Source organism: Cynocephalus volans, chromosome 3 (genome assembly GCF_027409185.1).
Source record: "Cynocephalus volans isolate mCynVol1 chromosome 3, mCynVol1.pri, whole genome shotgun sequence".
NCBI classification, from domain to species: Eukaryota; Metazoa; Chordata; class Mammalia; order Dermoptera; family Cynocephalidae; genus Cynocephalus; species Cynocephalus volans.
In genome coordinates, this window is record NC_084462.1 from 57,484,321 (window position 1) to 57,499,867 (window position 15,547).

General features: G+C 49.2%; 1 protein-coding gene and 1 long non-coding RNA gene across 2 annotated transcripts in view; one reads left to right on the forward strand and one right to left on the reverse strand.

The window, feature by feature from the left end:
• Positions 1-2,533: 2,533 nt before the first annotated feature.
• On the reverse strand, positions 2,534-4,984 carry LOC134373863 (uncharacterized). The gene is made up of 3 exons (XR_010022997.1): positions 4,858-4,984; positions 3,539-3,798; positions 2,534-3,093 (listed from the first exon to the last, which is right to left on the reverse strand). It is a non-coding gene; the product is annotated as an uncharacterized LOC134373863 (long non-coding RNA).
• The window catches only part of ALPK3 (alpha kinase 3), a 48,622-nt gene continuing 37,234 nt past the window's right edge, over positions 4,160-15,547 (forward strand). Inside the window, exons 1-2 of the mRNA XM_063091901.1 lie at positions 4,160-4,334; positions 13,399-13,520. Of these exons, the coding sequence (XP_062947971.1) occupies positions 4,192-4,334; positions 13,399-13,520 (265 nt within the window). The 5' untranslated portion in view covers positions 4,160-4,191. The remainder of the gene's footprint in view (positions 4,335-13,398; positions 13,521-15,547) is intronic.

A 15,547-nucleotide genomic window follows, 5' to 3' on the forward strand; every position in this document is an offset into this window, starting at 1 on the left:
TGCAGATGTGCATGCCTACATCTCGTTTTCCCATTTCAAATAACTAGATTTCCTCTTCCCGCTCTTGTCCTTTTCTACCTTCCCATTGCAAAAGGAGATACATGAGGAAAGTGTAGTTGAAGTTACTGTCCACTCTATACTGTGTCTGTGTATAAATGGGGATGGGATGAGGGTAGATAAGAGAAGCTGGGAAGGAACTCTAGAGTGTAGAGGTTAAGGGGTGAGTTGAGGTCTGGAGTTACCCTTAAGCTGAGGGCAGGCTTGGGAGGTGGAAGGATAACAGGATGGCATTTTAGAGGTAGAGAAATTCTTGGTGACACTGTTCAAGTGGTGGGCATTTGATTTGTTTGCTAAAGGGGAGTGGGGGTGAAGGTCTTTGAAAGGACAAGGTCAATGGACCTCCTGCCAGGGGTGTTGGCTGGGTCCTCAAAGAGGCTAGGATGATGGCAGAGGGCCAGAACCTGGTACATGGTGGCACTCAATATGAGGTGGCCATTGTTTTTAATAAGTTCAGTTGGATGAATGTGAGGAATGTGGAATGGTGTCCTGATAGCTAAATATTGGGGTTAAGTATTGGGTAATGTATGTCATGGCCAGTGCCTCAAAGGAGGATGGATTGTGCCCTTTGAATTTTGTTAGCATTGGAAGAGAGAGAGCTGGCTAGAAGGGGAAGAGATGGAAGTAAGTCAAAATAAAAGGTATGTTTAAACTCATCCAGACCTTGGTGAGAGAGGCTGAGGTAGCTGAGGCGGAGCATCCTGGGAGACTCTGCCATGCTCTGACAGAGAGTAGCTTCCCCTGTTACATACACTAAGCACGTTAATTAACATGAGCCCCAAATTTTTCTACCACAAAGACCAAGTTTACTCTGGGGCCCTGGGAAGTTCAAAACAACCAGGAGAAGGGATCCTGGCACCAATAACAAATTCCTACAGCACTTATCAGTACTCATATTTAATGGCAAATACTGACTGCCTTGTACTACGTGATTTCCTAACACAGAATGAGAGTATGTGCTCCTCTGTACTCATTCACACGATATAACAAACCTCTATCAGAGGATTTATGATGATTCTGCTTTACTTTTTCTATCTTTCATTCAGTCTTGAGAGGTTCTTGAGGGCGGAGACTATAACTTATTCATTTATGTACCCTCAGCCTAATAAATACTTGGGCTAGCCAGTTAGCTCTGTTGGTTAGAGCACAGCCTTATAACACCAAGGTCATGGGTTCAGGTCCCCATACAGGCCAACCACCAAAAAAATAAATACTCGCTGAATGAACAGCACTGACCTTCAGGATCATAAGTGGAATGCCCCACTCCCCTTTACAAAAGAGAAAGCTAAAGTTCAGGAAAGTCGTAAGCCACTTGCTCAAGGTCACACAGCTGCTCAGTGGAACAGCAGGATTATTCTCTGGACTCTAGTCCTCTTTAGACAACAACACTTTACATGTCCGCTCTCTTGTAAGACTGTAAGCTTGGAGAGGAAAGACATTGACCCCGAGGGCCTTGACTCTCGTTACTCAGGTCTGTCCTCTAGCATCAGGAACTTGGATGAAGTCAGAGAAAATCTGCTTGTTAGATTTGCAGATAGCAAGAAGCTAGGAAGGATAGATTATCCTATAGATTAACACTGATGACGGGCAGAATTTTAAAAAATCTAGACAGGAAGGAAAGGGAATTTGAGAGTTAGAAGATGTTTTTTAATTAAAAACAAAACAATACCAAACCAGGTAAGATTTTGCACTTAGGATACAAAAGACTTCATAAGGAGGAATGGAAAAGACAGATATACAGTGGTTCCTGTTGAAAACTCGCAAGCTTAGGAGTCAATGAAATAATTTGGCTGCCAAAAAAGTTGTTAATGTGTGAAGCTTAGAACCAGAGAGGTGCTAATTTAGTTATAGGTTGTTCTGGTCTAACCTCTGCAGGGATCACATTTTCAAAAGGAAATTGATAAACTGGTGTAACTAGTGGCACCATATCCATTGTCACATCCATGTGAGAAACAGCCTAGAAGGGAATTCCAGGTTCCCCAGGGTGTGAGTCCAGGCTCTGGCCCCTGCCTAGTCCTCGACTCTCTACTTGCCCATCTCCTTTACATTTGAGTGACATGCATACCAGGCTGTTTCATACCTCCATATCTTTACACATATTGTTCCCTCTGTCTGGAATATTCTGTCCCCACTGCCCTTCACCCCCAACAGTCTACTTGGTGAGCACCTATGTAATTTTCAAAATCCTTCTCAAGCTTTACTTCCTTGTAAAACTGTCCTAACCAAATCCCCAGGCAGAACTACACTCTTTTCTCTACTTTTATGCTTCCCTAGACATAGTTTTATAATTGTATGTTTTACCCTGCATCTATTTTTATATGCCTGTCTCCTCTACTAGACTGTAAGTTTCTTGAAGGCAGAAATCATGTGAACACTGCCTCTAATATATGTGCCCTAGCCTGACACCTGGGTGTTCACATGATTTAAACAAATGAACCGACACTTTATGTGGGTTTTCAAATATTTGAAGGACCACTTTGTACATTACTAAAGAGATTTTAATATGTGCACCTTCAGAGAGCCAAGAACAAGGATAAATGGAGGCATGTGTTCAGAAGACTGTTTTGGGCTCACTAGGAGGAAATGCTTTAGTATTGGTCAGGATAAATAGATTCTGCCAACAGAAGCCTAATTTAAAGTAGCTTGAGCAAAGGGAGAACTCTTTTGGTACACAGATTCCAAGGTAAGTTAGAACTGCCAACCTGCAGGAAGGCCAGGGACAAAGCTGGACCTCAGGAACACTTGCAAAAGGCACTAGATAGCCATCCAGACTGCGTGCCCCTTGCTGCTGCTTCTGTGTCAGCTTCCTTCTTCCTTACTATAGACTGGCCTCCTCCACATGGCAGGAAACATAGCTGCTGAAAACTTGGGCCTCACAGCTCACAGCTCACAACTTTCCATCACAGAGACAGGTTTTCTTTCCCAAGTCCAGTTTAAAATGTTTTGGTGAATGACTTTAATTGGCACAGCTTAGGTCTGTGGTCAGGGAGATGGGCTTGAGTCAGATACCAGTCAACTGAGGCCAAGGGTGGGATCCTGTATGAACAAAGGAGTTGCCATTGGAACGACACAGTTATAGCGGGAGAAAGCCATTTCCAAAAGGACTGGGGACGTGGGTACAACTTTCAGAAGAGAGGGGTTGTACTCTTTTGCTTCCACTTTCTAACAATCATAGCCATCCAGCTCCAGGCAATTTCTGGTTGTTCTCAGAGGTGCAGGAGAAGGAAGGAGATAAATAGACTGTGGTCACTCCCAATATTTAGAACCAGGTTTAGGCTGTGCTGAGCATCTTGCTCTTGGGAATTACTGAATGATTTAATTATTTTTCCGGGCATTAGGACTTAGCCCATTTCTCCCTCTGGAGCTGGGAAATGGCGGCTGAAGGAGTGGAGAAGGAGGTTCAGTGATCCTAGAAGCATTTATTAATAAGCTAATCTGTGCTAGATACTGGGAGGGGTGGGAGGAGGCACAAGATACATACCCAGAGGAATTCTGGCCTTGCAGGAACTGTGGTCACTAGTGGAAGTGATTGGGTTTGTCTAAGTGCTGGACCAACAGCCCCTGGCGAGGCGTGGGTCGGTTGTGGCTGCTGCCAGGCAGAGGGCGGCTTCTCCGGCTCCCTTGTTTCCCGCGGATCTAGCTGGAGCTTCCAAGCCATTTACCTGGTCCCCTGCCCGGCCTCTCCAGGCGGCGCCTAGCGGACCCCGCTTCGGGAAGGCGGCAGAGTCTGAGCCTCCTCATCTGCGAAAAGGGACGGGACGGGAAGAAGGGGGAACTGGGAAGAAGGCTGGCGGGAAGCCGGGGTCCTAGAAACCCCGTGAAGGGGTCTGTCCTGGCTTGGTCTCAAGGACGGCGCCCCCTGCCTTCCTCCCGAGGCCTCCCTGGGCCCTCGCCCGACGCCGGCGCAGCTCCAGACACGCGTCGGTCCGTCGGCGGAGCGAACGGACCGAGGAAGCCGGCAGCCCGGGCCTGGCGGTGCGGGCGAGGCCCCCGCGGGCCGGCGGCCGGGGGAGGGACAGCAGCAGGTGACCACGGCCCTGCCGCGGGGCTATAAATAGGGGCGCGCGTCAGCCGCCGGCAGGGGCCTGGAGGCCGGGCAGGCGGCGGCGGCGGCGGGCGCGGGCCGGCGGCGCCATGGGGTCGCGGAGGGCCCCCAGCCGCGGCTGGGGCTCGGGCGGACGGTCCGGGGAGGGGGCCGACGGCGAGGACGACGGGCCCGTGTGGATCCCCAGCCCGGCCAGCCGCAGCTACCTGCTCAGCGTGCGGCCGGAGACCAGGTGAGGCGCGCCCGAGGGGTCGGGGGCGGGCAGGGCGGCGCCTGGCGGCCGGCCACCGGGGAGGCCCTCACCTCAGGTGGGCCCCGCGCTCCGGACCCGGGACGACGGCCCGGCCGCGGGAGGCCTGGCGGTGGCCCGCGCCCCCGAACTCTCAGCCCGAAGGCCCAAGGCTGGGGGACCTGGCCAGGCTGCAAAGGCCCTCATGGCCCCTCAGGGCTCCGCTGACCCCTCGTGGCCCGTGGGCCTCAGGCCTCGGACAATGAGGCAGAGAAAAGGAGAAAGGCCCTACTTCGAGGTGATCCCACAGGGGCCCGAAGGCTTTCCTTATCTCCCCCGCCCCGTACCCTGCTACTCTCTGGACTGGATTCCACAGTTAGCGGATTCCACAGTTGGCGATAAGGAGAGCCAGAGTGGCTGAAATTCCTCCTGGGCTGGGAGGGAGGGGTCAGCTCTTGGGGACAAGAAGGGAGAGGGGACGGGAGAGGGGGCAACAGGGAAACCGCCCTGAGTGGGGGCTGCTTACTCGGGGTGGGGGAGTTTCGCCAGGAAGAAATAAACCTGTGTCAGTAAGGTGCCTCCTCTGGGTCCCCGACTTTGGTCCTCTCCAGGATCTTTGGGGGAGCTAGTGAGATGAAGCGGTGGGGTGAGGTTTTGGTTGGCCCTGTCTGCGGATGTCAGGCATGAAGGCTTGTAGCTCTAAGGGAGCCAACTGCCCTGCCCAGTTTGGGAGAGTGAAATGCCAAGGGAGGGGTGGAACTGAGGAGCCCTTCGTTGGTTTTCCAAGAGTTAAAGGAGGTGTGGATGCTTTGTTTTAGGAGCTAGGCTACCCGCAGATACAAACAAAGACACAGACAATGGAGAAGCACAAAGTCACTCAAAGGTACACACGTGGACAGGAGCATGCCATGGAGAAAGACACTTCCTGCCCCCTCTGGGCAGCTCGGTTTCCCTCCACCTCTGGAGCCTATTTTCCAAAGGGAAATGTGACTGGCGATTGGGATAGTGGTTGTTTCATAGCCCCAGAATTTGGCTTGTTATATAGATTATGCAGAAAACAGCCACTCCTCTGAGACACTGTTTAGAGACCTCTTGTTCTCCCTTCCCAAAACAGCCATCAAGGACATTCAGGAAAAGTCCTGGGCACTTCCTCATGAATTGGCTGAGTCCTGTTGACCTTGGAGTTGGAAAAGTTCAAATGTAATCGGAACCGGTTTCTGCATAAAACTTGTCAAATGGTGTCACATGTCTGGGGCAGGGCTGAGGACTGGTGTTAGTGACTGAGTCAGACTGGACAAGGCCCCTGGCTGCCAGGAAAGAGTGCCCCTTCCTCCTAAGTACCAGCTCTATGAAAAAACTGGAATGAAATTTGGATAGTTTTCCCAGTCCTTAGTGAAGATGAGTCCCTTGTGGGAGCCTCACACTTGTCTCACACTGGTCTCCGTGATGTGTCCAGGCTTTGCCTCCTGTGTCTGGCCTTTGTTAATTACAGAGGAACAAGTAAAAGAGGTGGAAGCAGGGTCCTTCTTGGAGACAGCAGCAGTGGAGGAAGGGGAGGAAGGGTGGCTTGAAAACCAGGCAGAATGGGGAGGGTAAGGGATCTGGCCTGTTAGGAAAAAGGCTGGTGGACACAGTGCTCCTGCCTGGCTGAGCAGGTGTGTGGTAGGTTAATTTTAATTGCACACCTGATGAGCACAAAGCAGTGTGCAAGCCTGAGAGCTAGAGGTGGGATAGAAGTGGCTGGCTTGCGTCCCCTTGGACCTAAACATCAGTGCTCTTAAAAGAAGTCTCTTTTCAAATATTTGGAGGGGGCAAGACAGGGGCAGTGGGAGAGATGGTTTCCTAGCCTTGGACTTTGGGCTGTGTTTTGCCCCTGCAGAGTTTTTCACTGCTCCTGCCAGCAGGCCACAGACCCCCACAAGTTCTGAGGGACAAGGAGAGCCAGATTTCTCTGACCTCTGGGAAAAAAGCCTTCAGCCAAAGAGGGGAAGGTATAAATGAGGCTGCATTGGGGAGTGAAGGATGAGGGGCAGTTCCCAGTTCTGTAAGAAGGCCTGACATGGGTTGGAGGAGGCAACCATATGTCTGCTATCCTTCAGAACAGCCTGGCTGCCTGTGGGCATGGGGAGAAGGCCCAAGAGACAAGGGAGAAAGGGGGTTGCTTGAGGACTTTACCAGATGTGTTTGGCTCCAGCCCAGCTGAGTCCTGACTGTCCCAGAGTCCTGACCAAGAGGCAAGTTCCATCCCTACTCACTTTTGGCTCCAACATTTTCTGGGTCTGCCATTATAAAATCTGTCATGGAGCTCTTGAGGCATCATTCTCACAGGGCATTGTGAGGATGGGTTGCCCTGGAAGCTAAAGGTCAGCTGGGCTGGTGGCCAGGCACCAGAGGCCTTGGTCCAGGGTCCAGGACCTATCTCCCCAAGCACACCTCACCTTTCCTTGCCCCACAGCCCGGGAGGGGTTTTCAGTCCAACATCAGTTCAAGGATGTTTTCAATGCTTACTGGGATCAGAGGCCCAACATGTAGATACTCTCACCAAACTGTAAGCCAACCCCTTTATGTCATCCAGCCTCTAGAACTTCACCTCTATAGGAAGGTGGGGTGTGGGTAGGCTAGAGTAGGTTAAGGTACCACGGTTGGGTGGAAGCAGTTATGACTAACTAGCTTTTGCAGGACACTCTGATGTTCCAGAAATCCCTGCCCCCTCATTTCTTGGAGACCCTGGTCCAGGTCCAGGGCTCAGAGGAGCAGCAGAACCTATGATGTTGCTACAGGTAGCTTTGAAACAACCTCTGCTGTTCTGCTTGGGTCAGGCAGGCTGTCTAGGGCTTTTAGGGAAACTGAATTATCAAGCCAGGTCTTTCCAAGGGCCTTTTATGACCCAAATAGATGAGAGTTAGGAAGGATGGGAGGTCCCCAGCTTCTATGGCCAGTCCTGGTTTCTCTTCAGGCCTACTTCTCTCCTTTATGAATTCTCTGAATTCCCAATCTCTAAATTGAAAGTGGCATGAAGAACTCTTTAAAGCCTTTCTGCTCCAACATTTGATGCCTCTGATTCTGACCCCCTTAGAGTCAGCAAATGGGGAGCTCCCCTGGCTTGAGAGTCCTGAGCCTAGCACTGGCCCAGTAAGCAGGGCACAGGCCTTCTGCCTTCTGAAAACAAGGTGCCTCCATCCCAGGAGTCCTCCTGACCAGATAAACATGTTAAGAGTGAGATCTAGAGAAAACAGGACAATGGGGACAGAGAGCAGAGCATTGTAAACAGGTCCAGAGAGAGAGCTGGGGGGAGGGGTCACTAACCCAGCGCAGTCGCTTGCCCACGTGTTAGGTGGAACCTGTGGATCCTGTTATTTTCCTCTGAATTAGAAAGCTGACTCTCCCCGTCTCCTTCCCAGGGAAGAAATTTAGACTGAAAGAAGAACTCTTTTAATTCTGAGAGAGACAGAGGAAGTTTACGGTCAGGAATGGATGAAGTTGGCCATGTCTTGGAACCATGGGAAGTTCTGCCCACAGAGCCTCCAGAGGATTTTTAAAACTCTGAGCAAAGGCAGCTACATGCTTGATCCCTTCTTTTCTGGAGCAGCATTTCCATCTGGGGGGCAGGACCCTTCTTTCCTGTTTGAAGAATGCATTTCCTCATCTTCCCTCTCCCTCTCCCACTTCCCCCTCCTCCACTTCTTTCTTTTTCTCTCTCTCTCTTATCCTCTCCTTTTCTTTTTCTCCCTTTCTCTCTCTCCCTTTCATAGAGCAGTGGTTGAATACCCATTGTATGCCTAGCACTTTGCTAGGGGCCACAGAAGCTACAAAAAGAGCTAGGTTGAAGGCTGAGTGGGAAGGATTTAGTTGAGCAGAAGGAAGGAGGAAGGACTTTCCAAGTAGGGAGGACAAAAGTGAAGGCTCAGACCTAGGAATGGACGTGTCCATGCCAGTTAGGGACAGGTCTGGCTGCAGTGGAACCTGAGTGTTGAGAAGTAGAACTATGGTTGTAGTGGGGGTGTGAGCAGATCAGGCAGGGCCTTAAAGGCCCAGTCAAGGGGTCGAGACTTGATATAATCACAATGGGGGACTGCAGCATTTTGTTCAGAGAAGTGATGTGATATGAGGAGTTAAAGAGAAGGAGGTTGAGGTGGTCATCAAATATGGAGCTAGATCAGAGTACAACATCAGGAGTAGGGAGAAAGAAGGGCCAAAAATTGTTGACTGTCTGGATTTGGGGGGTAGAGGAGAGAGAAGAGTCCAAGATGGCAGATTTTGAGCTTAGGAGTTTGAGAGAATGCTGGTGGTATCCACAACCCAGGAGCATTGGATAGGAAGCTAGGTTTTGGGGGAAGAGGATGAGTTTTGTTTTGTGGTTATAAAAAGATAGGATCTTAATGAGGGTTTTTGTGATGAGAGATGTAGACCACAAATGCCATTGCACAGGTTGGGCTGCTGATATGAAGGGAGAGCTTTTCTCACAATAGGAAAAGCTGAAGGGAGTGAGTATGGATGGGGTGGCCCCTGAAATCTCCCAAAGAGCTGGGATCTAGAGTCCCACTGGAGATTGTGTTAGGAAAGGTAGAGGGAGAAGTAAAAGTTGGCTCTCATACCAAGTGGGCTGAAGTTCCACTGAGGGGCAGCCTTGTGTGGGTCCTCACCCTCCAGTGGCCTATACAGACCTTGGTTAGTGTCTGTTCTCAGCTGCCCCAGGCAGGAGGGATGATCAGGGACTCCAGGTAGAAGGGGCCTTGTGCTGGTCTGACAGAGCTGGGTGCCTCCTGGCTCCTGCTGAATTAACCGCTTTGTTTTTCTCCTCTTCTTCACTCAGCTGATTTGCCTCGCGTGGCCTCTTTAACTGTACTTTAACATATTAATGGTGGGTGTTCTCCAGGCCACCTGTCTCCTTCCCAGCCTGTCAGGGGATTTCCAGGAATGGGGCCTCTTCTCTCCCAAAAGGCGGAGGGTTTAAGCAGGAGAGCTGTCCCCAAGCTGGTGTACTGTGGTGTTGGGAAACATGCCAGGCAGCTATATGCCCTCCTCTGAGGGGCAGTGACCCAAGTACCTGGGACACACCTTCTTAAAGCACAGCCCCATAGGGCTTCCTTCCTGCCTAACCATTTTCCTGGACTCTGCTGCATTTAACGAGCTCTTGATTTCAGATACATTGGTGTCCGGTGGTGAGGCCACTTGCTAACTGGAACAGGCCAACTAAGACAGCTGGTCCCTTTTAATAGAAAGGCCTCTGGGCCCCAGATGGTGGCCGATTAATACTTCTGCGACTGTTGTTGATTTCGCCTCTTCCTATCCTTGCTTTTTTGGCCTAATGATTCCATTTGCTGTTTTTGCTTAGCTTATCAAGCAACCGGTTGTCTCACCCCAGCTCTGGAAGGTAAATGCACATTGCATTACATTTCTCTGACTGCTTTTTTCTTGGGTCTGGGCATTCAGGGGCCACTGAGTGACTGCTCATGTACTAACCAGGCTGCATGGGGTTAGGGGAGGGCTGGAGGGTGGGTGCGGAGGGTATGAGAGGGTACTCACGTGAGCACAGGTCTCACAGGGACCAGAGTTGATGCTTGCATGGGCCATTTGAAGGGGCACAGGGACTCAGGAATAGAAATGTGGGCAAGGGTCCCTGAGATGCCTGGAATGACATCTCTGTGTCCCTGGGAGAGACACCATGGGAACAGAACAGGGAGCCACCAGTCACATGATCCACCTCTTTGCCAGCTTAGGTTTTCATGTTTTTTTGTAACCACATGTTTAGATTTGATACCTTATTGTCTGCCTTCTAACCATGGCCACTACCTTTAAAATTTTTTCCTGGTGTTCCTTAAGTTCTCCTTTTACCTCCTCTTACTCTGAATTTTCCTTTCCTTTTTTTTTTTTTTTTTAAAGATGACCGGTAAGGGGATCTTAACCCTTGACTTGGTGTTGTCAGCACCACGCTCAGCCAGTGAGCGAACCGGCCATCCGTATATGGGATCCGAACCCGGGGCCTTGGTGTTCTCAGCACCGCACTCTCCCGAGCGAGCCACAGGCCGGCCCTGAATTTTCCTTTCCTTTGGCTTCACTCCACCCCTGCAGATTGTGAACTCTGTGGGATCAGAGAATACCATGTCAGCGTATTTCTGCATTAACGTACTCTCTGAATCTGCTGCAGAGCCAAGGCAGGGACTGAGCAGGCCCATGGTCAAAGTTTGCCAGTTGAATGACTGTCCTCTTGCTTCCCAAGCTGGTGACAACTCTCTATTGCTGGCTGCACTGACTGTGATGATCAAAGTGGGGATGTTTCCTGGCTACTTCCCATCACTTGGGCCTCATGCCAGACTCTGAAAGATTTGGGGAGAGTTGGCTACAGTTTCTTTACACAGAGAAAGATTTCTGAATACTTAACTAGTTTCTGAATAGCTACTAATTTCTACATACATGATTAGAACCTACCATGTACATGGTTCTTGATGGGGATGAACACTGAGGAGACTATTCTGGGTATCTCATGGGTGGAAGTGAGGATATCAGAACTAATTTAAAGTGGAGCGTGGTAAGTGCTGAAAGAGAGAGGACCTGGGGTTTATTCAAAGCAATGTAAACAACCAAACCTAAGGGCAAGGATAGGTTCCCTTAAATCATGAAAACCAAAGATTCTGCTGTTCTTTAGAGACACATGATTAGCCTGTGATATCCTTATGAAGTCATGGAGTTGGAAGGGCTTGGAGGTGTTAGGGTTGGACACAACCATTTCCAAATGTGTGGACCTCCTGGCTTTCTAGGGAGCTGGATGCAGCACATTCAGAGTCCATCCCACATCTGAATGGTTTTGAGGATGGGGACAGAAAGCTTGTGGCAATGAGAAGCTGTGTGACATTCAGTGGAACATGACAGCATGTATAGTGACTCTTCTCATGCCCACAAATGCATTCCAAACCCACTTCCTTTGAAGGGAGAGCTTTCATCTAGCCATCCTTTTCAGCAGTTATTTATGGTTTTCTGATGTAAACCTTTTTATAATATAGCTTAGGACCTAGTGTGGAAAGTTTGAGAAGATTTGTTCTTTTTCATTCAAAAAGAGTAATGAAATAAGATAAATACCTGTTGTTGAATATCTAGCATGAGCACTTGTCTCTGCAAATTTTCTTGAAGCATAGTATACGTGTTTTCTCACTTATCCAGTAGCCGAAATGATTTTCTTAGATTTGCCCAAGAAGCTTCATACCTAAGAGCCTAAGCTGAATATTGGATCTAGGCTCATGTTCATGGATGAGGTAGGATTCAAAATTATGTAGGGAGACCATAATTAGGGATGTTTTGTATTAATCACAGAATCATAGAAGTAGGATTACGTTTGGCCTGGCAGTTTCTAGAAACTGTTGGTTGAGATTTGGTATTTCCCCAAAGTCAGAAATTGCTGTTAATATGAGAGCAGCAAGAAAAGCTTTCAGATGTTATATTTCCTGAGTGTTCAGGGAGTTGATAGCCTAGGTCCTGAAGGACCTTCTATTTCTGAGTGGCTTAAGAGGGAAAGGAAAAGAAGTTTATTAGATAGATGAGTTCTAGATGAGAGAGTGTTGCAGGGAGTGTTGTAGAACACGTCTAACTGCAGACCCGCTCAAGTGTTTAGGTGAGTGAGAGGTCCCCTTTCTGGGTAGTCTTTGAAGGCTCCTGTCAACTAACTGTATGCACAGGCATCTTCATTCCTATGGAGAAACCACGCTGGACCCTTATCAGTCCAGAAGTCTTACTTGATTCCAGACACTCTTCCTGGGATGCAACCTCTCCTCAAACACAAGTTCACAGAAAAGATACATTGAACATGGAACGCCCCTGCAAAATGTGTAGTGCTATAGATCCTGTTTGCTTGTGTTCTCACAAACTCTTACTCAACCCCTGGTGGAGAGGTCATGGACAGACAAACATTGCCCTTGAGTGACTACCCCTTCCTCTGAGGCACAGAGAAAGGTGCCTTTGAATGATTCATCTTTCTTGCCATAGTTCCTCCTGCTGCTCTTCACTCTACCCACTCACGGTCCTCCCTGCTGCTCACAAAAGGGTGCGTGCCTGGGGGTGGGGGGGCTGGGCACGGCTTGTGCACCACACAACCTGGCTGTGTGGTTGCGCTTCACGCCTAGGAAGACACTGTGTCTCTGCTGGCCCATGAAAGGGTTTGGCACAGTTGTTTACTTCCCGTGCCCAGGAAGGAGTGTACTGTAAGCCCTGAGCATTGTTGGTAAGTTTGTGCTGGACTCAGAAAGCCTACAGATGCTCCTGAATTCTGGGAGATGGACTGTCACATGGGAACTAAAAGTTCTGGCTTTTGCAGGGTGAATCTGTGGTTTGGCAATCCTGCTGGTTGGTCCTGGAGCTGCCAGCCATGTTTTCACTTCAGCATGTGGTATCCAGGGATGGAGCAGGGGAGCCACAGCTGACTTTCCAGTTCTGGTCCACAGCCCTGTTTGGGATCAGAGTTCATTTGGGTCTCTCTTTTCTAACATCCCTAGGAATTAGAGTCCATCTTTGGGTCTAGACCGCTGGCATTGGCCAGCTTATTCTTTGTGCACTATGAATCTGTGCTCATAAACGTAGGAGACTTTTTTCTGAGCCCAAGCTCGAGGAGAAGCTCCTGAGCTCTTAGGACCTATGAATCCTTGAAGGTTGGCTGGCTTTTCCCTCTTTGGCATGAATGAAGGTTCTGCTATGCTAGGGGCTCCATCTCTGAGGCTTAACCTATCCATATGCGTGTCTCCCCCATGCATTGGCTTCCCTGAGGATGAAAGGTGGAGGGTGAAGCAAAGTCCCCCAGTAAGGATGGGATGGGGCACCTGGGATTGTAGTCTGTCATGCTCAGGAGCCTGCCTACTGTGGTGGGTCTGAGTCAGGATTCTACTCAACCCCTTGGTACCATCGCTGCCCCCAACCTGGCCAGGAGGCCCAGGCTCCTTCGAAGAAAGACTTGCCCAGGTGCTGAAGCTATGGCCATGGGATGACAGGATGACATGGTAAGATTTAAGCGGCCTTGGACAAGGCCAGGCTGTGGTATATTTTGTGGGGAGGGCTGCTCTGAATAGCTTTTTGCCTTTCCTAGGAGCACCTTCTGCTCCATCATTGCTCAGCTAACAGAGGAGACCCAGCCGCTATTTGAGACCACGCTGAAGTCCCGGGCTGTGTCCGAGGACAGCGACGTCAGGTTCACCTGCATCGTCACAGGTAATGAGGCTGTCTTTATGCTCCATGCCAGGGCCTCTGCACAGAGCAGGGCCCAAGGGAGCCATAGGGACAGGTATGGGGCAGTGGGCGGTGTGCACAGAACTGTGTGAGTTGTCACTGCTTTCTTAGCTTTTGCTCCAGTTTAATCTCCCTATGTATGCTGGTGTCCCCTTATCTTCTCATTCTGGAGTCTGCTCTTCTCCTTCAAAACCTGTCCTCAGTAAGGATTCCTCACCCTCAGGCATACATGACTGATGAATCTTAGTTCCACAAAAAGAAGTAGTCAGGCTGGCTGGTTAGCTCACTAGGCAGAGCGTGGTGCTGATAACACTAAGGTCAAGGGTTCAGATCTTGATCTAGAAAAAGAAAGTTCTCACAATGAAAGAGATCTTTAAAGCTATCTCTTCTAATGTCCCCATTTTACACTTGAGTAGTTTGAGGCTTAGAAGTCTCATGCTAGAGAGGCAGTGACATGTAGTGATTCTGACTGCAGACCCTGGAAGGTGACTGCCTGGCTTGGAACCCTGGCTCATCCCCTTTCCAGTTATAGATACTGAGCTGAGCAGGTCAGCTGCCTCATCTATGAAGTGGGGATAATAACAGTATGAGCTTCAGAGGGTTATTGTGCGATTGAATGAGTGAATACATGCAAAGCTTTTGGAATAGTACCTGGCATACATTAAGTACCATATAAGTGTTAGAAATTAAGACTACTATTATTTGCATTTTACTGAGCTCCAAGGTAGAATTTGAAGCAGCTGCCTGGCAGAGTAGGAAGTAGAGTGATGCTCTTTGGAAGGGGAAGAGAGGAGGTAGGAGGCTGAGAAGCTGGCTCCAGACATTGCCCCCAGCCCCCACACTACCCAGCAGAGCCTCCCATTGCACAAACCTGAGCTGCCTCAGGGACTGCAGGACCCACCAATGTGCGCCTACCCCTCCCAGCTGTGCAGCCACCAATTCAAGGGTCCTAGGTCTGGTCTCCCTGTGAGAGCCCATTTTTTTGGGTAAATCAAAGCATTGGCAGTTTCCAGCAGTGACATTCCCTGATTTGGGGGGACTCGTCTACCTCAGCCAGATAAACAGCTTCTCTGGAATTGGGTTCCCATGGGCAGTTCTCACCCTTACCCAGAACCCTCTGAGCTCCAGGCTGAGAACACTCTCTGCTCCAGGGGACACTGAGACCCTGCATGGCTTACCTTAATACAGCACGATGCATCTGGCAACTTTCTACTGTTTCCATTGTCATCGGATTCTTACAAAACCCTGTGAAGTAAGTGCTATAATTAGTCAAATTTTACAGAAGAGGAAACTGGAAGAGGCTAGGGGACTTGCCAAAGTCCACAAAACTGGTGAGCAGGAGATACTTCTTTTACTCTCTGCAGCACCTGATACTGCTTGCCTACCCTATGTCACTGTGGCACTGTCTTAGTCTGTTTCTGTTGCTTAAAACAAAATACTTAGAAATGGGTAATTTATAATAAAACGAAATTTATTGCTTACAGTTTCAGAGGCTAGGAAGTCCAAAGTCCGGGGAACATGTCTGGTGAGGGTCTTCTTTAGTGGTGGCTGTACAGCAATACAGGTGTCTCACATGGCAGAAAATGGCAGAACAGAGAGAGAGATAGCTTCTTATGTGCTTTCCTTTTAACGCGCTCAGGACTACGCCCATGACCACCATTATTAAGCCATTCACTACAATTCAACCACCTCTTCCAGGCCCCACCTTTCAATTACTATAATAGGATCTCCCACCTTCAGCGGTTACAGTGGGAATTAAGCCTCAGTTAGGTTGGGGGGGGGGCTCTAATCTACAGCAGGCACTAACAGTTTCCTAAAAAAACCCAGTTCTTTCACAATTCCATGCTTTTGCATACGCTATTTTCTCTATTTAGAAAGTCCTTAATCATTCTTTTTAAAGAAAATTAAATTTTACTTTATCCAATTAATATGTGCACATATGGTTTTCAGCTTTTAGCTATTTCTTCTGGCATGTATACATTTCCATAATGCTGAATAATATTTGAATG